The sequence below is a fragment of the Xyrauchen texanus genome, chromosome 10, assembly GCF_025860055.1.
Source record: "Xyrauchen texanus isolate HMW12.3.18 chromosome 10, RBS_HiC_50CHRs, whole genome shotgun sequence".
NCBI classification, from domain to species: domain Eukaryota; kingdom Metazoa; phylum Chordata; class Actinopteri; order Cypriniformes; family Catostomidae; genus Xyrauchen; species Xyrauchen texanus.
This window is the reverse complement of record NC_068285.1, coordinates 19,621,237-19,646,573: the sequence shown is the minus strand read 5'-3', so window position 1 is coordinate 19,646,573 and position 25,337 is coordinate 19,621,237. Positions and strand designations below refer to the sequence as shown.

The 25,337-nt window shown below is 37.8% G+C and overlaps 2 protein-coding genes across 8 annotated transcripts in view; one reads left to right on the top strand and one right to left on the bottom strand.

Annotated features, from left to right (window-relative positions):
* Positions 1–59: 59 nt before the first annotated feature.
* Positions 60–17,156, bottom strand: LOC127650044 (cytoplasmic dynein 1 light intermediate chain 1-like). Of its 7 annotated transcripts, none has more exons than XM_052135176.1 (14): positions 17,044–17,156; positions 16,753–16,826; positions 15,169–15,285; positions 14,417–14,647; positions 13,953–14,113; positions 11,575–11,668; positions 11,121–11,256; positions 10,778–10,889; positions 10,613–10,672; positions 10,273–10,317; positions 9,214–9,334; positions 5,851–5,982; positions 4,879–4,897; positions 70–2,207 (listed from the first exon to the last, which is right to left on the bottom strand). In XM_052135176.1, exons 1-13 carry the CDS (start codon positions 17,145–17,147, stop codon positions 4,890–4,892), a joined length of 1,395 nt encoding a protein of 464 aa, XP_051991136.1. In that variant the 5' UTR covers positions 17,148–17,156; the 3' UTR covers positions 70–2,207; positions 4,879–4,889. The 7 variants fall into 7 exon arrangements, 5 of the variants coding, with proteins under 5 accessions (XP_051991135.1, XP_051991136.1, XP_051991133.1 ...); XR_007971380.1 differs by having other exon boundaries at positions 2,140–2,207; positions 2,329–4,897; XR_007971381.1 differs by having other exon boundaries at positions 2,177–2,207; positions 4,396–4,897.
* Positions 17,157–21,138: 3,982 nt separating this feature from the next.
* LOC127650043 (copine-4-like) overlaps positions 21,139–25,337 on the top strand; it is a 69,923-nt gene continuing 65,724 nt past the window's right edge. Inside the window, exon 1 of the mRNA XM_052135172.1 lies at positions 21,139–21,312. The gene's annotated coding sequence lies outside the window, so the exon portion shown is untranslated. The remainder of the gene's footprint in view (positions 21,313–25,337) is intronic.

Below are 25,337 nucleotides of genomic sequence, written 5' to 3'. Positions count from 1 at the left end.
TGACTTATTTCACATGATTTATTGAGAAAAATCCTTAAATCAATTAACCCCTTTTGCAAACTTTAAATGAAAAAAGAAATAAAAATGTACAAATAGTAAAAAAGTTTGCTCATTATCTCAGAAATGAGCAAACGGTTCCAAAGAAGAGCTTTTTTTTTTTTTTGCTGATGTCACAATCTTCCTGTGTCATAACATCATGTGGGTTCTTTCGGTTTCCTGTCCCTCCACCCACACCAGTGAATGACACCAGAGACAGCTGAAATTCCCAATAAATACAACTTTAATAGAATGATTACAGACCTGAATCAGAGAAACATCACTACATCTTGTGAAATTACAGGACCATGTTAGCGCATGTTTATTTCCCCTTCCCTCTCCGAAGAAGTTTGGTTGATGACTGTACATGCAGGTGAGAGTGACCTCAGATCTCACCTGCCTTGCCACTTCTGCCTCTCACGCCTCCCTTCACAATACTAATTTCTAGCCGTTATAGATGCTAAACAGAAAATTCCACTAAGTTTCCGGCTGAAATTACTTATTTAGCTTGGAACCACCCAAACACACTCTCACACAGACAAACACACACATACACCAATGAAAAGACAGTAATACTGATCTTGTTTGCATGATAGTGCATCCATTAATAAACAGTGTCATAGATGGCTGTAGTTGAGAAATGAGAACAGGCATACAAGGAAGCATCCCATTTTCAAAAGCTATTATGAATACACACCAGACATAGTTCTCAGTCCCATCTAGAATCACAAAGATAAACCTTCATAGCTGAAGATTTTTGTCCAAGCTTAGATAGACGACTTCATAAACCACGTCTAACTCTCTCGGTTACATTGCTGTAGTGTTGAAACATGTTGTTTCCAATTGTTTCCTCAAAACATACCTGTATTACTCTGCTACAATCAGCATTGTAAGAGATTTTTTTCAGTGTCATCGGCTACTATTGTGTAAAAGTGCAATATTAAGATACTTTTACTGTACTCAATTGACCCCAGGTGAAGACTTAACTTGGTGACTCTTTGCTAATTTCTCAGCAGCAAAAAAAACTTCAGGGGTCACGGACATTAGAAAATAAAGTGAAATCAAGTCAGTAAATTTGTTCTGCAGTTGCTGGTCCTGTTACTGATTCGCTTTAGAACAGGGCAGTGCAGCAGTGTGTTAAATGGATAGTTTACAAAAAAAAAATACCAATTCTGTGATGAGATAAGTCATGGATGACTTACTTTTCTCCGTGGAACATAAAAGGAGATGTTAGATGTTAGCCTCATTCACCATTCACTCACAAGTGAATGGTGACATACTGTCAGTCCCAACATTGAGCCTAACCTCTCCTTTTGTGCTCCCTGAAATAAATGAATTTGGGTTTGGAACAACATGACAATTAACATTTTTGGGTAGACTATCCCTTTAAGAATGCTGAAGACAACATTTTAATGAAAATACCAACACAAGGTGACAACATTCAATATATTTGTTTGATCATATCCTTCTCTGTTGTTACAATGACTGAAATCTGATAATTCCCTTTATTTTTCAATTCGTTTTTGTTCCCGAGGCTTAATAAGACATTTAGATAAGTAAAAATGAGCGTTTGTTTGTGATAAGCCGAGTGACATTCACTGTAGACATTCAAGGTTCTTCTCTCGCAAGAAGATAATTCACTACCAATACCATGGGAAATAATCTAACTTGCATACACAAAAAGTGTACATACCCACTCACTTTCTAATTCTGACTTGGCTCTACATTTCCATTTCCTTTCTAAGAATCTCTTTTAGTGTCCTTAATTTCTACATTAACCTTCCTTCAGTCTGTCTCTGTTTAACTGAACCATCCGCTTTACATGTGTGCGTTTGTGTGGGGACAGACATAGCATAATTTTATGCCCAACATGCAACTTCCAAGTCACTGGCCCTTATAAGGAATAAACAGGAATACCCCCCCACCCCCACATGATCAAGATGAAGAGCGAGCAAGAGGAGGGGAGGTGGCAGAAGGGAGGCATGTTCAGGGTGGGCGGAGAGAGAGCAGTGTAAAAGGGGAGTGGCTTAATCATGAATAAACCCTGCCTCTTGTTCAGGATTCATCATTTTCAGCAGGGGGTGTGGTGGCAATAGGAGCCGAGTCCAGGTCGGATTTATTGGAGATCCGGTCCAGCTCAGCCTGGACGTCTGTTAAACCCAGCTTGGAGCCTGAGAACGACAAAGTTACAGTCAGAGTGAATTAGTTCATGTACGGTGACTTTTCGTTCACCACAATTCAGTCCACTTCTTTGTTAGAGTGGTGGTGGCGTAGTGGGCTAAAACACTGAACTGGTAAGCAGAAGGTTGTCGGTTTGATCCCCACAGCCACCACCAATGTGTCCTTGAGCATGGCACTTAACTCCAGGTTGTTTGGAGGCTTCCATTGTCTTTGGATTAAAGCGTCTGCCAAATGCATAAATGTTGTTATTTTGGACCAGCATTAACCGGAGCTTTAAAGTCTGTTATGTGCATTTCATACTTGCGACAGCAGCAATACATATACACTTTAGCATGTGAGTGTTTCAGTAAGTGATTGAGTAAAGCAAGTGGGAAGCCTAATATATAAGAGAGATTCAGTACGTGTACATGCACAGTTATCATCGAGCTACAGCGGTTTTTGCATAGTTGAGCTACATTCTTAAACTGTCTAGCCAAGTACACATGACATAATGCATAATCGAATATTTGAAGAAAAGACATAAGCTTCGGAGAATGTGCAAAATTTGAAGGCCAGTTATGGTCAGATTAATGTGTATAAATGTTGGACGATGTTGAGCTTCAATCACATTATCTAGGCCTGTTAGTTTGACTGACAAAATAAGACGAATTATCGTTTTAGTCAGACTGAAAACTTTTAAAGTTCATGTAAACATACTGATTGATTTGAAACCCAGATTTACAGAGATATAAATACAAAAATGTAAAGCTTGAAGGGAGAATAGTAAATACAAAAGGTGGAATGAATGTCTGAGAAATTAGTTGAAAAACTTGAAAAGTATTAACGAATCTGCACATGCACACTGGCTTCACACATTCAGGGTGTTAAACTGGACTTGTGATATGCCACGGTAGAACATTTGAGGAACATAAGAGCAAACACAATAATATTAACCATGCAATAAGACCTTCCTAGTTGAGGGTTTTACATGGAAATTGTGCTGTGAACCATCTGCTCATTCAGGGCTTTAGAAGGTACAAATCACAATGCTGGTGGTACTCAGCAACTAGAAAACCATGTCAAATTAAAGGCAACCAGTGCTTTCAATTACATTTCATGCAGTGATAATCAAGCTGTATTGATTGGGCAATTTGAAACTCAACATGAAATTCAGCAACATAAATATGAGAAGGCCATACAAGGTGAAGACACCAGACCTTCCACAACAAGGATGATGTACCATAAAGGAGGACATTAATAAACATGTATGTGTACAAGTCACACTCACATCTCAGTGGTTATAAAGAGGGAGTGCAGCATTGGTTAAAGTGATAATTTTTATTTTTGGGTGAACTATCTCATCATTTACTCACCCTCATGCCTTACCAGATGTGTATGACTTTCTTCTGCAGAACACAAATGAAGATCATCTCTCACTGTAGTTCCATACAATGCAAGTGAATGGTTGCCAGACTCCAGTGGTTTAATCCATGTCTTCAGAAGCGATACAATAGATGTGGGTGAGAAAGTAATCATTATTTAAGTCCTGTTTACTATAAATCTCCACTTTCACTTCCGCAATCATCATCTTCTTTTGTTTTTTTGCCGATTTGCATTCTTTGTGAATATTGCCACCTACTGGTCATGGCTGGTAAAATGTGGAGATTTATAGTAAAAAAGACTTTAATATTGATCTATTATATCACTTCTGAAGACATGATTTAACCATTGGAGTCATATGGATTACTCTTATGCTGTCTTTATGTGCTTTAGAGCAAAGTACTGGCAACCAACAGAGTTGAGATTTTTCTGTTCTGCAGAAGAAGGTCATACACATCTGGGATGGCATGAGTAAATAATAAGACAATTTTCATTTTTGGGTGAACTAACCCTTTAAAGAAAATGTATCAGATGCAAGTGAGGGAAAGCATGAACACACACCTTAACGTGGCCAACATCCCCTGGCTAACACACATGTGATGGAAGACAGTTTTAAAGGGGTTACACATTGAGACTGATGAACAGTGACACGACTCAGCATAAATGAGCATGAACACAAATGATGCTGACTAACACTCATTCATACATACATACAGAAAGAGTAAATAAAGAGTAAATATACACACATATACACAAAAAGAATATAAGGGCATAGGGTGATGACTGGGAGATGTGTCTGTGACCAATGAGTTACTTTACCTTTAATACACTCCCATAAAATCAAGCTGCATTATGGGTTCAAAAACAAATGAAGATGCAAAACAATAATATGAAAGGAAACAGAGTGGAGATAAAATCCGCCAATCTGTGATGGAAAATAAGACCACTGCACATGCTGTGTTAGTTTTAGAGTGTGCAATTTTGAAATTTGAATTTGAAATCCCTAAGCAAGCATGTTAACATGTCCTTACTGCATGTAATTTAGGCCAAACACTGAGTCCTCATTTTCAACCACATTACTATAACATTTTTGCTTCATTTTCAGTTTTTAGGAGTTTACATGTGTGCACGTAACTTGATTCTTTCAGTCAAGTTATGTGTTAGATTACTGGGTTATTACACAGTAATCTGATATGCACTGTGTGAACAATGAGGGTGAGCACATGTCAGCTTGACAGATTAGCAGGGTTGAGTTTTCAGCTGCACATGCAGAGGAAATTTCACTGAATATGTTTGTTTTACCGTCGCTGATGTCAAAGATCTGGGATGGGAGGATAAAGGTGGAGGAGAGCAGGGGTGATGAAGTCAACATAACGACAAACAAAAAGGGAGAACAGTGGACAAACTTCAGTGACCTCACACATATATAACATGATAAAAAGAGGCAAAAGATTTGAAGCGTCTTCAAATGGAGACGTTCTAACATCAAGCTCATTCATCAACTCTTCCTGAGGTCTATGATTCATAAGATGCAAGTCTTTCTTGTGAAACTCTTCATTCTATTTTAAGACATAGATGGTCAAGACAAATACACTCAAACATCTTTTTACTTTTTTATTCTTATAAAGCTTTCATGATGTAAACAAATTGTGGAGAATCTTAAAAAACAGGCCTGAATCTAACTGACAACAGGTTGTATCATCTATGAGAGCAAATTTAAGAACATATAGCTGTACTGGAAGTCTGTTTTATACAAAACTTAAAAGGATAGTTCACCTAAAAATGAAAAATCAATCATCATTTACTCACCTTCTTGTAGTTCCATACACGTATGACTATCTTTTTTTCCATAGAACACAAAAGGAGACGTTAGACAGAATGTCAGTCTCAGTCCGTGGCTTCTAATAGACATTTTTATTCGCATAGCATAAAATTTGATTGCAAATGCGAGAATATCTTCTGGGATTTAAGAATCAATAGCTAGGTCGTTCAAATGAAGTTTGCGATGCATCGGAAAATCTATATATTCCATTGTATGGAAAACAGATCCTTTGGTAACGGAGACTGACATATTGAGAGTAACGTACAAAGACTATGACGCCTGACTATGATGAATGACGTCTATGATTAATTTGTATTTTTGGGTGAACTAGCTCTTTAAGGCATATGTGAAAACACTGCAAATACACCAGATTTCCAAGGTGACATGGATTTCACACATGAATGAATAAGGGTATCAATATTTAAGGAATAAGAGTATCAAGGATCTCTCACCTGACTTGCGGACTGTTCCTGGTGTGTTGCTCCCTACCCCTGTGGACTGACCACCTGGGCCGGGCGAGCCTGCTTTTTTAGTCAGCAGACTGTTGAAGAAGTTAGCTAGCACACCCTCACTGGTCTGGCCTCCTGCCACAAGAGGCAAACAATAGTAATAAATACAATAATAAAGGCTGAGGCTACAGCAGATACTGACCTAGTACCAGCCTTCTCGAACTAACCATAACACTAAAGGAATGTTACAGGTTCAAGTTATGCACAGTGGCATAATGTTAATATGCATGTAATAACCACAAATAAATAATTAAATAATAAATCATAATTTTGACTCACCCCTTGTTAATGAAAATAAATAAATTTTTAAAATCAAACATTGTGGTAATAATGCAGTTCCAATGGAAGTGAATGGGGCTAGTCCATAAACACTGAAACACACATGGTATTAAAAAGTATAGCCACAAGACATTAACATTATACACATAAACATGATTTTAGTGCAAATAAAATTGCTTACTAACTTTATCGGTGCCAACTTTGTTGTCATAACGACCATGTGATCTGGAAAATGCTGTCATGGCAGTAAATTCCTGATTTTATCACACTAAATTCATGTTAACATGTATAATATTTACATAATGTGGCTTTAGCAGGGTTTCTGCAGGTTTTATGAAGCTACATTTAAGACTTTAAGACCTTTTTAAGACCAACTAAAGACAATTTAAGGAATCACATGTGTGTATGTGTGTTTTTAAACTGATGGATCATGAAAATTGAATTTTGTTTGGATTTAGTACTGCCCTTAAGAAGCTATTTGACATAACACATCCTCACATATATTCCACACGACAAAATAATAACTGAACTTACACACATGATCCTGTTAAGAGGTTTACATTCCCTTGGTTTCTAATATGGTGTGTTGTTTGTGTAATAATTGTTCATAAATCCCTGCTTTGTCCTTAGCAGTGGAGATGTCCACTTTTCTTAAGAAAAAACTACAGTCAAATTATTTGGTTTCTCTGCATCTTCTGCACATTTGAGTTCTTCCCAACAGTGGTTATATACGAGGTCCAGATTACAAAACTACTACAAAAGGTGCAAACCATTATGGATGCTAAAGAAGGCAACATAAGAACCACCAAGGGGTGCAAACTTTTCAACATTATGATTTGTGTAAATAAGAGCAAATTTTGTGTAATGTAGCATTTGAAGGGCAGTACTAAATAAAAAATATAATCTCTTATAGGCTATTTGTATACGTTCTGAAAGGGGTGTGGAAACTTATAAAAACAAAAGGGTTATGCAAAATTCTGCACTTAACTGTATAGGCTATATAGTTTGTGAACATTTCTATTTTATTTTAGATTTCCTTTTTTTCCTCACAATTTAACCACATTTTAGCTTTTTCTAAATGTACAAATTCCATGTAGCCTATCCTATCCATATGATGCCATATTGCATGTTTAATTATGAAATGACTTCACTAAAATTCATAACATTGTAAGCAAAAACTTAAAATACAACCCCCACATTTGAACATATAAGTGCTTGTACAACGTAAAAAGTGCAGTGTAGCTGTCTAAATGTGACACTGTCTGATTTACCTCCGTGCTCGTGGGAAATTAACATTACAGAAATATTCTCGCTTACATATTCACGTGCTGCACGAAGAAATGTATCGGTTTCTTTCAGCTCATTGTTGAAATTTTTTTTTTTATTGGTGCATTTCTACTTGTGCTGACTGACAGGATGACAAAGATAGCGTGCCAAACATATGACGTCATTGCCATGGTATTCAGATACATTTCAGCAGACTTGCAGAAAGACTACAATGAAAGTATCGTCAAATCAACGTGCAAAAAGTGAGCCTACCAGCTGAAACCAGGACATAATTACAATGTTTAGAGAATAACACCGGGACACACCTCTTTAAAACGGGACGTCTGGTCACCCTACTTAAACGCAATGACAAAACAATCCTCATACAACATTTAATGCCATGACCTCATGAATTAAAGACTTGTTGCTACGATTTAAAACCTTTTTAAAGCCTTATTTTGCGGAACAGTTTAAGACCTTTTTAAGACCCACGGAAACCATTGTGTGTATTTTAAAGTTTATGGACTCGTTTTTTGTTGTTGTAAAAATTAGAGGGGTCAGATACATTTTTTTGTGGTAATCAACATTATGCTACAAATGTTGTCAACTGAGCTTAACTTGTACTGAACCAGTAAGATTCCTTTAAAAAAATAGTCAAAGATCAGCTCTTATGGTAATCTACTAAACCCTAGGCTGGAATTAGAAACATGCTGAAAGTCGGGATTAAAAGTCTGAGGGGAAATTCAATGTGGACAGCAAGGAAAAAAGCCAAAGCAACCTTAATACCAATAAATCCTCCCCAAACACGGACAGCAATTTTCATATGCTCTAAACCTACGAAGAACAGCTCCTGAAACCCACTGTAAATCTATTAATTAACACTGTAGTCCAAACTAATCATTTTTCCAAATAAACCCACGCACACAGGCATTGCTACATGAAAGAGGATGGGATCTTAGGTTGAAGGTCAAATGTTGCATTGTTCCGAAGATGAATAGGTGATGAAAACCAGATCCAGAGAGTTAGAGAAATAAATCCCCAGGAAGTAGAAAGGTGTGATCCCAAAACTGTTGCTCCCAAAAGTTGGAAAGCTGAAGACACAGCCAAGAAAAAAGGAAAGAATACAGAAGCCCTTTCCCAAAACCTAGTGAGCTGCTAACGGAAGCAGCATTTTAGTGCGCACCCAACACAAAGACTGTTTCAAAAGGCAACGCAATTATGCTGCCTCCTAAAATACCTGATTTTATCCAGATTCTAAGGCAGCATCGCATGTATCCCTTATAGAGAAGGCAATTTCAGAATGCATTACGATGGGCTCAGTGAAAAACGAGTGTTGATTATAAAAACACTTTTCATTCAATGGCAAAAATAGTGATAAATGTAGTTCAATCTAATTAGAAATGGTCTATTTTACCCAATATTTGTGTGTGCTATGATTTTTACACTTAAGGCATCACACTAATTCCAAAAAGGCTAATTCCAGGTAATTCCAAGTCGCCGCTTTATGTCTGACAGGCTGAGAGTTAGCTTAGCAACATGCTAACATCAGATTCTATTGCAATCAATCGAGAGTTGAATTTTGCATGTAAGGTGCCCAAAGTTGCTGCCAATGTAAAGTGTTCCAAATCAGTCACTTATAAGGTTTCATCTCAGTGAGGATGTTGACTTAGAAGGCAACAAGGCAGCAAACTAGGTTTTGGGACAGACCCAGAGAAAGATGAGAGAAGAAATGCATCCGAAATATGTCGCTTGCATACACACCTATCATGTTGGGATCAATCTTCTTGGTACCTGATTGCATGGGCATGACGTTAGCCACGTTTGCTGCAGCAGAGCGATTGGTCGTCCTCGGTGAGCCGGTAGGAGCTCTGTTTGTTGGGTCCTGATATACACCAACAAAACAAATACAGTGTTGAGAAGTAACGAACCAAGGTAGCGGCACTACTAACTAGATTTTTCAGTTGCAGCTCAGTTGTTTTCCAGAGAGTACAAAACGCTACATGACTAGCTGGGTTTCCATCCACGTATTTGTATGCGCATTTTGAAATATTGCATAAAAACTGCTGGATGGAAACACTACGATGCAAATAAAATCTAAAACAATTGCATAAAATACTACGCACGCTTGCGGTTGATAATTGTTATTTTATTTTTTATAAGAAATTTACATAAACTATGATGGAAACAGATTTACTGAATAAACTTAGAATCATATTTTTTAGGAATACAAAACAAGCATAAAGTCATGTGACTGAATAATTTGTTCATAACTGGACTAACCAGCGTGCCAGTTATCGAATCTGAAACATTGCACTGGTCAGCCTGAAATGTCCTGAAAATCCAAAGTCGGTATAGAGTTTGCAGAGCAAATAAGTAGAATTCACACTTGATCTCTGCCGAAGATCAGGTTTATGAAAACTATCTTTTAGATCTGCAGAGTAAAGTCATCAGGATTGAGGAACGCATACACATATTGCTCCCAAAACTGTGAGACACGCTGTCACTCCCAGACATGAGACAAGTTTTTACAGTGTTTTATTCTTTAGAGTGTTTCTAAACGGCAAGTATTTTATTAATAAAAGAGTCACAGTGGCTACAACCCTGATACACATTCATCCACACGACAAGGAAATGTTTTTGTGATATGAAAAATGTGTCACGTTAGTGTCTGTATTTTTCCTGTCTCTAAGTCGCTTTGAAAACAAATCATCTGCTAAATGAATATTTTTAAATGTAAAAGTCTCAAAGCAGGAAAAAAAACATTATTCAATACAAAGTAACACATTAAAATGTAATTGTAGAATATGTAAAAACACTTACAACTGGCCTTCCTGCAGTGACTGGAGGCTGTTTAGCTAACAGAGACTGAGACAGGATAAATCAATCAGTGTTTATTTACTTATTTAATATTAAATAATGATTCATTTGACCTTTTTAATTCATGCACAACCAACAAAACTCCTCTGGTTACTTGAAAATGTTGAGCTGCATTCTCAATTAATCTCAATTTATACCACATTTAGTTCAATCAAAATCTAGTAGTTTAATACACACAAATAATGCCTAGTGAGCCACCAGTTACTTTGCTAACACAAAACAGCATACCATCTCAGTATGCAGGATTAAATCATTTGATACTGTGCACATGTAGAGCTGTTACCTGCAACTTTACTAGAAATACTTGGTCATCTTCAGCTTGAACTTCTTTCTCATGTACAAACTGGAAATCAATGCCAGAAATGAGTAATCGTAGGTTAAGAGAGACTATTGAAATTGCATATGCATTGGCAAAAGCCGTAAAATTGAATTTAGAGTAAAACCTTACCTTTCTAACTGGGGGTTTCACTATTACATCTTCAAAGTTGTCATCTGCTTTTACTGTCTGAAAGTTTTCATGCAGGATGGCAATCTTTTTTTCATTGTCCCATCCTGATGGACTGAAGGCAATAGACACAACTTTGAATTTATGCACCTTCAAATGATGTTACTTCAATTTGAGCAATGTCATGTTTCACAGTATGAAATTAGCATTATAACATTATGAAGTAATACATGAAAAACCCTCCCTGATATGTTCTACAGAAAAAAATTAAAAGTACATCATGCTTAAACAGTTTTTTTTCCTTCTTCTAGAGGCTGCATCTGCGGCTCGCCTCCCAAACACTTACATAAACACTGAGTCTTTCTCCACCACCTGAGCCGGGATGTTGAAGGGAAAGCCGTATAACCTGTGTACAAGGTATTTATATAACAAGTCTATATTTTTGTTCTCCTTCATGGATGTGTAGAGTAATGCTGCCCCATCTGAAGGTCACTTATAAAGGAGAAAAACAAGAGGCGGCTACATTTAGCAGGAATATCTGAGCTCCGGTAACTTGTCGAGATTTTTGGAAAGCAGCCATTTTGCTGATTATTACAGGTCAGCAGATCATGTTACTGCTTTCCACTGTTAAACCAGACATTAAGATGCAATTACTCTACTAGAGCAGGCCCTGCTTTTGTCTTCAAAAAAATTGCCAATACCTTCATATTAACAAATACAAATGAGCAAAAAATAATCAGCAAAAATAAATATAGGCATCATTAGAGCTCTTGTTTGGATGTGGTGCTGGTTAAGGATACACTGCAGGCAGAAGCGTCGAATGTGAGACTGGATAAAGTCTAAGTGCTCATCTTTATAATCATGCTCTTTCTCCAAAGTGCTGATAGCATCACACTGCAGAGAGAGAGCGAGAGACAGAATTTTGAAAAGGCAGACTCCACTAATAAACTATTCCATCCTTGCTTCATAACATAATGTATTTGGGCCTTTTAGTAAAACAAATCAGAATTGCAAAGCTTATCTTATTTAAAGAATGTGCACAAAAATAAAATCACAATCCTATACCAGCTGAATTCAATTCAAGCATTTTATTTTTCAGTTTGGAATTTGATATGTGAAAGTTGTCAGTGTATACTACACATCCAGACATAAAAATAAGTATCAATACATTCACAACATAGTGAAGAACATTAAACACTCTGCTAGTTGCAGAAAATGCAAATTAACCTTAAAGGGATAGTTCACCCAGAAATGAAAATTGTCTCATCATTTACTCACCTCATGCCATCCCAGATGTGTATGCATTTTTTGTTCAGCAGAACACAAACGAAGATTTTTAGAAAAATGTCTCTGCTCTGTAGGTCCATACAATGCAAGTGAATGGTGATCAGACATTTGAACCATCACAAATTACATAAAGGAAATGCATATGACTAATGCAGAGTTTAAACTACACGATTTTAAGCCCGATTTTCGCTCGCCAAGAGTTTTGTGGAGATCGCCGACAAAAGCCTGAAATCATAGGCAAATCGGAGCTCGCTCTCGTGAACGACGAACGCAATGTGTGAACAATCAAAGACTTGATTTGAGAGAGGTGACGATGCTTCACCGATGTCAGCGAGATATTTAGGATGTTGAATATCTGGACCTGTGTGCGATTCCAAATCGTGCAATGTGAAATGTGTTTTGACTGAATACAACTGCAGCATTGACCCAAAGAGAGCCAATGAGAGAGCAAGAAACGGGGCATGGGATGTTTCAGTGTGAGGAGTCCTGATGTACCTGCAACAGAACACCAGCTAGCATGGCTGCGGTATCAAGAAAGTCTCATTGGACCAAACAAATGTAGGAAATATTAGTGGAACATTGGCAGGAGCACCAGTGCCTATTTGATGTTTCATCTGAACTGTACCATAACCGGGTGGAGAAAGAGAATTATCGGAGAGAAATTGACCATTCTCTTGGACAGTCAGGTAAGCAAAAAAATGATTTTTCAGTTGGAGGCACTTTTTCATATTGTAACCAATAAAATACATTATGCCTTTAGGCAATTAAAAACATTCACATCATATTCTGAAATGCATAACATATGATCATGCATTTGTTTCCTTATCTCGTATCACTTCTCGCATGTACTCTTTCGTGAAACGTAATTTGGAGTCCAGGCAGAGTCATCGGGGATTCATCAATAGTGAAATGTTTTGCAATGAGTTTACCCCTGTCGCCGATTCATTGTGTAATTTGTAAACTCTACGACTTCCATGACAAGACAGACAATTGTGTAATATGAACGGTACCACAATCTGACGTCTTTGAAATTTGTCTAGTGTGTAGGAGGCATACGAGTAATGCATATGACTCCAGTGTTTAAATCCATATCTTCAGAAGTGATATAATAGGTATGGGTGAAAAACAGAACAACATTTAAGTCCTTTTTAACTCTAAATCTCTACTTAAACTTTCACTTTCAGATGTGATAGTGACACTAAACAGGCACCTCATGTGACTTTCAGAAAGTGAATGTGGAGATTTAGGTTTAAAAAAAATACAAAAAAGACTTAAACATTGTTCTGTTTCTCACCCACACCTATTACATTGCTTTAGAAGATATGATTTTAAACACTGGAGTCACATGGATTGCTTTTATGTTTTCCATTATATGATTTTTGGTGCTTCAAAAGGTCTACTCACCATTCACTTGCATTGTAAGGACATAAAGAGCGGAGATATTTTTCATAAAAACCTTTGTTTGTGTTCTTCTGAAGAAAGAAAGCCATACACATCTGGGATGGCACAAGGGTGAGTAAATGATGAGAGAATTTGCATTTATGTGTGAACTATGCCTTTAAAAAAAACAAACATGAAATCAGAATTTAACCTTTAGCAAATATATGCATTTAAAATGCATTTCTCTCCTCTGTGAAAATATAACAAAATTTAATGATGACTCATCTTGCACAACACAGATTTCTGTCCAATAAAATGATCTCTAGAATGAGAATGTCCTGCCCCTAATACCACCAGCAACCAACTAGCATGAATTAAAACATGGTTCATAAAAAATGAACTGTGACAGCCTATTGGCTTTGAAAAGAAAAGGATGAGCCCTTCGATATGTCTCACCTAAACATCCTGTACGTCATGGGGTATTTAATGTTATTTGAGGCAACAGGTATACCTTAGTGCAGACCACCAATATAGGAAGGCCCAGGTTGTGTGTGAGTGTGTTGTCCCCCAGAGGCAGCAGGATGTCCTCGTCCTCTGATTCTGGATTTCTTCTCTGGGGCATGCCATCCAGGTCACTTCCCGGTTCCACATACTCCTGGAACTGCTTAACCACTGCATACAAACACAGTCATTATCAGCCACTGAATTCTTTACAATCCCCCCCCCCCAACAACTATTGGGCCAGTTTCTATGTAAAATCCTGTGCCGATTTCTCTTCCCAGTCTGCCCCTGATCTTCACTGAACTGTAAATTTTATATAAGCAAGTACAAGACATATCATCTAGCAAAGCCTGCAGCAATCTTCAGCACTCTCAGAGATCAAAATGCATCACCACACTACACCATTCCTATAGGGTGCTTAGCATGCAAACACACCCTCACCAGTCGAAACACACACACAAAGACACTACTCACATGTGTGCTCCAGCTCTCGCATGGTTTCAGGAGGCACTCTGAGCTTGTCCAAATAATCCCTCACCACGCTGCCCCACTTCTGCAATGAATCAAGGGCCAGCCAGGGTCGGGATAGATCCACCACGAACAGGACCAGTGAGTCTGCCAGGTTCTCCGTGGACAGAGCAAACTTCTGCAGGCCTTTGTGATACAGGTCTCCATCTAGCACCCATGCATTACACTGTGCATGATCTGCCAAAATGTAGCAAAGGCTGGTGAACAGTACTATTATTGAATGTTGCATGCCCTTATTGAATTACCTTGCTGTTTGTTATTAGGCAGCAGTAAGTATGATATGTGGAACAGTATTAGGCTTGACGGCTTGATAGATTGGCACAAAAATGCATTTCTAAAACACTAACAGTAATTCTGCTTCATAAAGACAAAAACAATGCTTAATGGTACATCAAAAAGGCATAAAATGCAAATTACACAAAACAACTTCTGAAGTCTGAACTAATTTCAATTAGGCTCAATTGTGCTTATCTATAGCATATACAATAGTGCCTAATTAGTTCTCAATAAACAACCTACATTTCAGTAAAGGACATAACCAATTCCTGCTCAAAAATGTTCAGTCTACAACCAGATTTCTCTAAATGACTGTAATTTAAAAAGGCTACACACCCACTTAAGATGGACAGCACTTCACTGGTCCACACATTAGAAATATCGAACAGCATTATAAAAATAGACAGGCTCCTAATTCTTACCATCAATGTCATCATCATGAACATTGAAATACAGGTACTCTAAACCCCGTCCCTTCATGTACTCCTCTACAACTTGTAGTTTGGCCACCAGGGTGGTCTTCCCAGACCCCACCTCACCTGTAAAACATGTCAGCGTATATATAAAAAATCAGACAAACATTAAAAACATTTAACATTGAAGACATTTTTTATTGTGCACATTATTACAATAAACACCAGAGAAATACAAATAAAAACTAGTACAATGTGAAGCATAAATATGTTTAAAGTGCTTTTAACTAAAGACAAAAATGAAAATTCTCTCATCATTTACTCGCACCTCATGCCATCCCAGATGTGTATGACTTTCTTTCTTCTGCAGAACACAAATTAAGATTTTTAGAAGAATATATCAGCGTTGTATAGCAATACAATAGTTTAGTCCTTTTTACCACGAAACTTCACTTTCACAATAGTTTTTGTTTTTAGCGATTCTAATTCTTAATACATATCGTCACCTACTGTACAAGGATGAGAATTTATGGTAAAAAGGACTAAAATATTGACCTGTTCTCACCCATATCTATTATATCACTTCAGAAGATTAATTTTATGCTGCCTTCATGTGCTTTTTTGAGCTTCAAATTTTGGACCCAGTTGACTTGCATTGAGCTACAGAGCTGAGATATTCTTCTAAAAAAAAAATATTTGTGTTCCGAGGAAGAAAGAAAGTCATACTCATCTGGGATGGCATGAGGGTGAGAAAATAATGAGAGAATTTTCATTTTTGGGTGAACTATTCCTTTAAATGCTATGAAATTAAAAACATGTGCCACTCTTTAAAGTATTCTATGGCCATTTCATAGAAAACATAAAGACCTGTATCTCTTAATTCACGTTTAATTATTTAATAGACACTCATTAAGTAAAAACAACATCCAACAGCCTTTAAGGGAGTTTGTAATTTCTGACGCCAAATGAAGCACTTCCACTGAATCAGCAATAATGAGCCAATCAGTGGGTGTGTCTCAAAACCTAGTGTGCTGTCTACCTAGACAGCATATTAGAGCATATGCGCATGGAAAGCACGTGTAAGCATCATACGCGTCTAAAAACCATTTATAGGCATCGTATGAGCTTAAAAATCATATTTAGACGTCATAAAAAAAAAACATTTCCCTAGGCAAACATGCCCTCTAGGAAGGCAGCACACTAGGTTTTGAGTCACAGCCTATGTCTGAGAGTGCGGATTATCTGCATTCACCAGACAGTCTCAAGACAAAGCTTTGAAACGGAACAAATGACCGAAGATGGAAAAATAGAATTCCCGCAACTGACACGTGTGTTTATTTTCTGTGTCTGACGGTGATCACTGGAGACAATGACTAGCGCTCAGCCGACCTCTCAATAACAGCTCACAATCACATCAGTGCACACATACACGCTTTTGATATGAAATCGGACCATGCAAGCAAGCCCTTGCATTCCCCTTACGCTACACGTTAATTAAAAGTAACGAGTCACTGAATGCAGATGAGGAGGCAGGGATCACAAGAGACATGAAACAGCATTTATTTGTGAGAGAAAGAGGGAAAAAACACCCACCCATAACCACCACATTTTTTCCTGAAGGCAATTTTGATCGGGAACGCGTAGATACCTCACTCAATATCGACGACCTGAACAAAGGAGGAAACCGAGTGGAGTTAGCTCTTAAAATCACATGGGTTTGCAGAATTAGCATCATTGCAACCATTGAACCTGGGTGTACCTGCCCGGCTGGGGTAATTTGTAAGTTAGCGGCTAACTGTCACATGCGGATCTGGGCCACCTAAAGGCGGGCTATGCACATTAATCCAGGATTTAATTGGGGATAAAAGAACCGGTTTGGCCTACCATAAATTCTGTCCGTCATCTTCATCGGGGTTTTGGCTTTCGGAAGTGCTGTTATTTACATTTGTGCTAGCCGATAGGAGTGTATTTCTGCCTGTGTTCGCCATCTTCGCAGGCTTGAGTGACACCCCTGAGCGAGCCCCGGATGTGTCGCACAGAACCAGAGCGCTGATTTTCTGACTGGACGTAGACAACTGCGAGCCTCAATCACAGCCCAAATCGAGAATAGAATAGAATAGAATTATAGATTCCACTGCGAGCCACAATCATAGGCTGAATCAGTGCAGGATAATAAATCAGGATAGAATAGAATTATAGATAGGGCAGAGCGGGGCACAAACTAACACTTTTTTGGTTTTGTGTATATGTACCATGGGGTTCGATATATTTTTCTTTTTTCACTTTAATTTCATACGTGTCTATTATACATATGTGGTCTTGTTTCATTAACACAGCATATACTTCTTTTTCGCAATCTACCTCGAAAAAAGACATTGAAACGGGGCACATTGTAACAAGACCATATAACATCTTAAAAACCCTCTCTAACAACGGTCTCTTATCTAATTAAAAAGTCTAGAAGATAAACTCATGTAAATAAAAGCCAATTATTATCTGTGTCATTTATAATATATCAATAATTTTGACACTTTGACAATAAATACACAACAAAGCCACAACATTGACCAAAATAATGCACGGATTGATGACCACACACACACACACACACACACACACACACACACACACACACACACACACACACACACACACACACACACACACGTTGTGTTTCCATGTTTTATGGGGACTTTCCATAGACATAATGGTTTTTATACTGTACAAACTTTATATTCTATCCCCTAAACCTAACCCTACACCTAAACCTAACCCTCACAGAAAACTTTCTGCATTTTTACATTTTCAAAAACATAATTTAGTATGATTTATAAGCTGTTTTCCTCATGGGGACCGACAAAATGTCCCCACAAGGTCAAACATTTCGGGTTTTACTATCCTTATGGGGACATTTGGTCCCCACAAAGTGATAAATACACGCTCACACACACACACACACACACACACACGTCCGTATTTTTGTATCTGGGGCACATTGTGTTACATGCAGTGTTACAAGGTTCCCCGTCGGCGCAACTGGGATTTAAACCTGGCTGGTCACTTCTGCGGAATATATGAGAATTAAAAGACTATGCTAGATGATAGCTAAAAGATTGGAGATTAAAATGATACCAAGTTTGCCATAAATAAACATTAGAAACAGAGTACGATATCTTCCAATAGTTTTTGTAACTTTTCTGAATTTTTTTAATCTACACAGCGTTGATATGGCAACAAGTAAACAAATGAAGTTTCATCTTACCAGCATGTGTGGAAACATTTAAACCACGTGTGTGACAACTAACCCTGCGTTAGTTTGTGCTCCTTGCTCCCTACCACTGCAAGCCACAATCATAGCAATAATTAAAATTCAGGATATCAGAAGAATTGAATACAATAGAATAATAGATACCACTGTGAGGCACAATCATAGCCTGAATCAAATTTCAGAATATCAGAATAGAATCTAACAGAGTTATAGATATCGCTCTGAGCCACAATCATAGCCCAAATCAAAGTTCAGGATAATAGTATAGAATTATAGAGACCGCTGCAAGCCACAATCATAGCCCGAATCAAAGTTCAGGATAACAGAATAGAATTTTAGAGACCGCTGCAAGCCACAATCTTAGCCCAAATCAAAGATCAGGATAATAGAATAGAATTATAGAGACTGCTGCAAGCCACAATCATAGCCCGAATCAAAGTTCAGGATAATAGAATAGAATTATAGAGACTGCTGCAAGCCACAATCATAGCCCGAATCAAAGTTCAGGATAACAGAATAGAATTATAGAGACTGCTGCAAGCCACAATCATAGCCCGAATCAAAGTTCAGGATAACAGTATAGAATTATAGAGACCACTGCGAGCCACAATCATAGCCCGAATCAAAGTTCAGGATAACAGAATAGAATTATAGAGACTGCTGCAAGCCACAATCATAGCCCGAATCAAAGTTCAGGATAACAGAATAGAATTATAGAGACTGCTGCAAGCCACAATCATAGCCCAAATCAAAGATCAGGATAATAGAATAGAATTATAGAGACTGCTGCAAGCCACAATCATAGCCTGAATCAAAGTTCAGGATAATAGTATAGAATTATAGAGACCGCTGCAAGCCACAATCATAGCCCAAATCAAAGTTCAGGATAATAGTATAGAATTATAGAGACCGCTGCAAGCCACAATCATAGCCCAAATCAAAGTTCAGGATAATAGAATAGAATTATAGAGACCGCTGCAAGCCACAATCATAGCCCGAATCAAAGTTCAGGATAATAGTATAGAATTATAGAGACCACTGCAAGCCACAATCATAGCCCGAATCAAAGTTCAGGATAACAGAATAGAATTTTAGAGACTGCTGCAAGCCACAATCATAGCCCGAATCAAAGTTCAGGATAATAGTATAGAATTTTAGAGACTACTGCGAGCCACAATCATAGCCCAAATCAAAGATCAGGATAATAGAATAGAATTTTAGAGACTGCTGCGAGCCACAATCATAGCCCGAATCAAAGTTCTGGATAATAGTATAGAATTATAGAGACCGATGCGAGCCACAATCATAGCCCAAATCAAAGTTCAGGATAATAGTATAGAATTATAGAGACCGATGCGAGCCACAATCATAGCCCAAATCAAAGTTCAGGATAATAGAATAGAATTATAGAGACCAATGCGAGCCACAATCATAGCCCAAATCAAAGTTCAGGATAATAGAATAGAATTATAGAGACTGCTGCAAGCCACAATCATAGCCTGAATCAAAGTTCATGATATAATATAACAGAATAGAACTGAATATAATAGAATTATAGATACCACTGTGAGCCACAACCATAGCCCAAATAAAAGTTCAGGATAATAGAATAGAATTATAGAGTCTGTTGTGAGCCACAATCATAGCCCAAATCAAAGTCCAGGATAATAGAATAGAATAATAGAGACCATTGCGAGCCGCAATCATAGCCCGAATCAAAGTTCAGGATAATAGTATAGAATTATAGAGTCTGTTGTGAGCCACAATCATAGCCCAAATCAAATTTCATGATAATAGAATAGAATTTTAGAGACCGCTGCGAGCCACAATCATAGCCTGAATCAAAGTTCATGATAATAGAATAGAATTATAGAGACTGCTGCAAGCCACAATCATAGCCCAAATCAAAGTTCAGGATAATAGTATAGAATTATAGAGACCACTGCGAGCCACAATCATAGCCCAAATCAAAGTTCAGGATAATAGAATAGAATTTTAGAGACAGCTGCGAGCCACAATCATAGCCCAAATCAAAGTTCAGGATAATAGAATAGAATTTTAGAGACTGCTGCAAGCCACAATCATAGCCCAAATCAAAGTTCATGATATAATATAACAGAATAGAATTGAATAGAATAGAATTATAAATACCACTGTGAGCCACAACCATAGCCCGAATAAAAGTTCAGGATATCAGAATAGAATAGAATAGAATAGACATGTAGATGTTTAGCCACAATTGCTAGCCACAATCATAACCTGAAACAAAACCTCAGGATTTTTTAGGATTAGAATAGAATCATAATCTTCTTGTGACTGTAGCCTACTCATTTTATTTTTGAAACCATCAATGGGATGAATAAAAGCATCATAATCAGAAATAAACAAACCATATTTGTAATGTAGAATTTTTACTGTCTTGTGGTCATAAGAAAGAAAGAAATTAAGAAAGAGTTTCATTTCATAAACATTCAAATACAGTTTTTCTTCCATCAAAACAGATCTGATTTCTTAAAAGGTTTACCTCTTATTTCATAGCCATTGTGATTCACTAAACTAACCACCAGAGTGCAGGGTTACACTATGTTCGCACCCTGCACCTGCTTTCCAATTTCCACAGAAGGGGAATTAACAGTCAAGTTAGCTGGAGTGCGCTCTCCTGCCCTACTCTTATGTTGAGACAGGAGACTGCGGGTCGGACTATCCATCACCTTTACGCACAAACCGATGGAGCAGTTTTTAAAATCATCGTAGAGAATCTGGAAATGGAATCGGTATCTTTGGATGAAAATGAATCCAGTGCGCAAACTGCACTCATCACGATCTGAACACTAAATAACTTTTTCTGGCATTGTTTAGGATTTGTTCTTATACTTACAGAGTGGGTAAGTATTGTGCCTTCAATAGCAAAACATCGGAACTCGTGAATTCACAGAAACACTATTTTCAGATGACTTGATGTTTTACGCATTTAAGGAATAACAGTCATCTTAAAAACCGTGACCAAATATGCGCATGTTTTTCTTTTTATTCTGACGTATAAATATGTCTCGGTTTTCTGTTTTTGTAGAAAGTAGGACTGGGACATAGCCTGCTGTCTATCCCATATCTGTATATGCAATGCCTATGGTTCGCATAGTTTGCAGTAAATGGTATTCTACTATGATACTCCTCTCTATTTTCCTTTTAGGAAAGTAACCACTGATTTGTTGAAGGCTATATACATTTTTTTGTATATGCTCTCTATCACAGATAGAATCAAGGAGTTTAATATAAACTTGCATAGAAGATGACGAGTTGTTTTCATTCATTTTTCATCCACATACAAACAGAGCATGTTGTTTATTTAATGTCTACTTTTTCCAAGAAGTTGCACAAGTTTTGATCAGCCTAGGTGATACTGTACGATCGATGCCGCATTGGATTAAATTCAGCCGTTGTCACATTGAATAAAACGACCACAAAAAGGAAGGTGAGAGCTTCTGAATAGGCATTTGAACTGAAATAACATTTCAGCGGCTGTTGTACAAGCACCATATAGGTTGAATTTTATACCACAATTAACAGCATGAAAACTAGGCCAATGCCACGCTCTGCAATGCAATCAGGCTGTCCTATGGAGTTATATATGTGCCAAAATTCTTTGCTTGTAAAATGTTATTTTGGGCGTGCAAAATGATATTTTGAGCTCACAAAAAATATCTGTACGCACAAGATGATTTTTTGAGTGTGCAAGTTGACATTTTGAGCACACAAATATGTTTGTTTTTGCATGCACAAGATTATGTTTTGAGCACACAAAAATGTGGTTGGAGATGAGATGGCTGGTGGACTTCAGGGCACCCAATTGTTTTTGGGGTGGCCTCATTCCGCCCCTGCAAGATGCTTCCCCAAGCGGCTGTCCATGTCGCCCACGCCTAAATCTGCCCCTGGCTTTTCCAACTGTATTCCGACAAGTCCTGCCTCTTATGTCAGTATTGGCTACTAGCAGTGATGGGCAGGAGCTTCGCCACAAATAGCAAAGCATACAATGATAACAAAAAGAAGAAGGGTCAGTGGTTGCTGATATATGTAATCTGATCACTTTTATTTTAATAAACTGCTCTCTCAGAATATCCTGTGAGATAGATAGAAGTCAAATTATGTTCCCCAAAATGACACTATTATGATGGTCTAAAAGAGTTTTTACACACGGGAGAAATTATATTAATATACTTTCAGTTGATAGTGGTAGCTAACATGGCAAAGCTAGTAGCTATGTAAGTGTAACTGTAACCTAGATAGCTACTATAAATAATACTAAATACTAGAAAAAACTTTTTGGTCACTCGAAATATCATCTTGCATGTACAGAAAATGTTTGTGTGCTCAGAATAAAATCTTGCATGCTCAAAGTATAATTTTGCGCACACAGAACATTTTTGTGCACTCAAAATATATTGCTTGTTCAAAATATAATGTTGCGCGTGCAGAATGGTGGCACACATATTACTCCATAGCTGTCTAGCAGCACGAATAAAGCACGAGTGCCTTATTAATTCATAATATTACAGGATACTCCATGCTTTCCAGGATTATTCCAATAGAGTTTATGCAGAACAGTTCACGCGCGCAACACGAACACCTGCAAAGCGCTATTCACGCGCAGCCACTTAAATTAATCTGAGCGCGCGAGAGGAGCCAGGTGCATTGAAATAACGCATCAAAGTGGGACACGCTTACTGTAAAAACTGAATGGTGTTACCATCAGGAATTACAGTTATTTCCACATTGCAGGATTAGGAGGCTTTGAAGTGTTTCAGTAGACCGTAACGGGACGTCGCCATCCTTTATCTAAAAATAACAATAATGATAATAAAAATGTGGCACTCAAAAGAAGCAGAGGGCATGAATAATTGAGTATACTCAGAGAGGAAGAGAGACGTTCACTGTGGTGTGGTCGCAGTCAGAGTATTCGGGTCAGCTCTGCCCTGTGTTCCAGGGAATCTCTCCCACAGGGACAGCGCTGAGCTCATTTCATATAGGTGAACAGCAAATTCATTACAAGACAACGTTATCGGTGCCTCTGACTTAACAAGTCCCAGGTGTTCTGTTTTAATCGACACAATTGTGTTAGAACTTGTAGCCTAAAGTGAAACATAATTCCATTCAAATTATTTTAAGGACTACTGCAAAAATGTATGCCATCAAATGTGGTTCTGATTTTAAGATTTTTAAGAAATGTATATCTACACACAGTTGAAGTCAGAAGTTTACATACACTTAGGTTGGAGTCATTAAAAAAATTTTTAAACACTCCAAAGATTTCATATTATCATCTACTTTGTGCACGTCAGGAGTAATTTTTCCAACAATTGTTTACTGACAGATTGTTTCACTTTTAATTGACTCTATCACAATTCCAGTGGGTCAGAAGTTTACATACACAAAGTTATCTGTGCCTTTAAGATGCTTGGATAATTCCAGAAAATGATGTAAAGCCTTAATTAGCCAATTAGCTTCTGAAATGAGGTGTACCGAATTGGAGGTGTACCTGTGGATGTATTTTAAGGCCTACCTTCAAGCTCAGTGCCTCTTTGCTTGACATCATGGGAAAATCAAAAGAAATTAGCCAAGACCTCAGAAAAAATAATTGTGGACCTCCACATGTCTGCTTCATCCTTGGGAGCAATTTCCAAATGCCTGAAGGTACCACGTTCATTTGTATAAACAATAGTACTTAAGTATAAACACCATGGGACCACGGAGCCATCATACCGCTCAAGAAGGAGATGCATTCTATGAAAATCAATCCCAGAACAACAGCAAAAGACCTTGTGAAGATAATGGAGGATCTATATCCACAGTAAAACAAGTCCTATATTGACATAACCTAAAAGGCTTCTAAGCAAGGAAGAACCACCATAAAAAGCCAGACTGCAGTTTGCAAGTGCACATGGGACACAGAAGATGCTTTTTGGAGACATTTCCTCTGGTCTGATGAAACAAACATTTAACTGTTTGTCCATAATGACCATCGTCATGTTTGGAGGAAAAATGGTAAAGCTTGCAAGCCGAAGAACACCATCCAAACCATGAAGAATGAGGGTGGTATTATCATGTTGTGGGGGTGCTTTGCTGCAGGAGGGACTGGTGCACTTCACAAAATAGATGACATCATGAGGAAGGAAAATTATGTGGATATATTGAAGCAACATCTCAAGACATCAGCCAGGAAGTTAAAGCTTGGTCACAAATGGGTCTTCCAAATGGACAATGACCCCAAGCATACTTATAAAGTTGTGGCACAATATCTTAAGGACAACAAGTCAAGGTATTGGTGTTGCCATCACAAATCCCTGACCACAATCCAATAGAACATTTGTGGGCAGAACTGAAAAAGCATGTGAGAGCAAGGAGGCCTACAAGCAGTTCTGTCTGGAGGAATGGGCCAAAATTTCAGCAACTTATTGTGTGAAGCTTGTAGAAGGCTACATAAAACATTTGATCCAAGTTAAACAATTTAAAGGCAATGCTACCAAATACTAACAAAGTGTATGTAAACTTCTGACCCACTGGGAATGTGATGAAATAAATAAAAGCGGAAATAAATAATTTGCTCTACTATTATTCTGACATTTCACATTCTTAAAATAAAGTAGTGATCCAATCTGACCTAAGACAGGGATAGTTCCCTTTACAAAAGGCTTCACTACAATGTTGCGCTGCTAAGCGCTAGGGGAACAATCTTGCATTGTGAGCAGCTGTGAATTTGTGTGAAACACGTCAATGAACATTGACCTGAATTTATAGCCTCGGCTGGTGAAGATCATTAGACGCACCTGTGGCCAGGCTATAAAATAGAGGCGTCACCAGCGTGTCGACAGATTTTTTTCATTCAGAGCATACTATGCTGTGTGTCTCACAACCT

Coding starts and splice junctions, on each gene's coding strand:
- LOC127650044 (XM_052135173.1), bottom strand. CDS start 17,147: ATGGCGAACACAGGCAGAAATACACTCCTATCGGCTAGCACAAATGTA. Junction 14,114..14,416: donor GCGAGAGCTGGAGCACACAT/GTGAGTAGTGTC, acceptor GTTTGTATGCAG/TGGTTAAGCAGTTCCAGGAG. Junction 10,318..10,612: donor TATTTCTAGTAAAGTTGCAG/GTAACAGCTCTA, acceptor ATCCTGTCTCAG/TCTCTGTTAGCTAAACAGCC.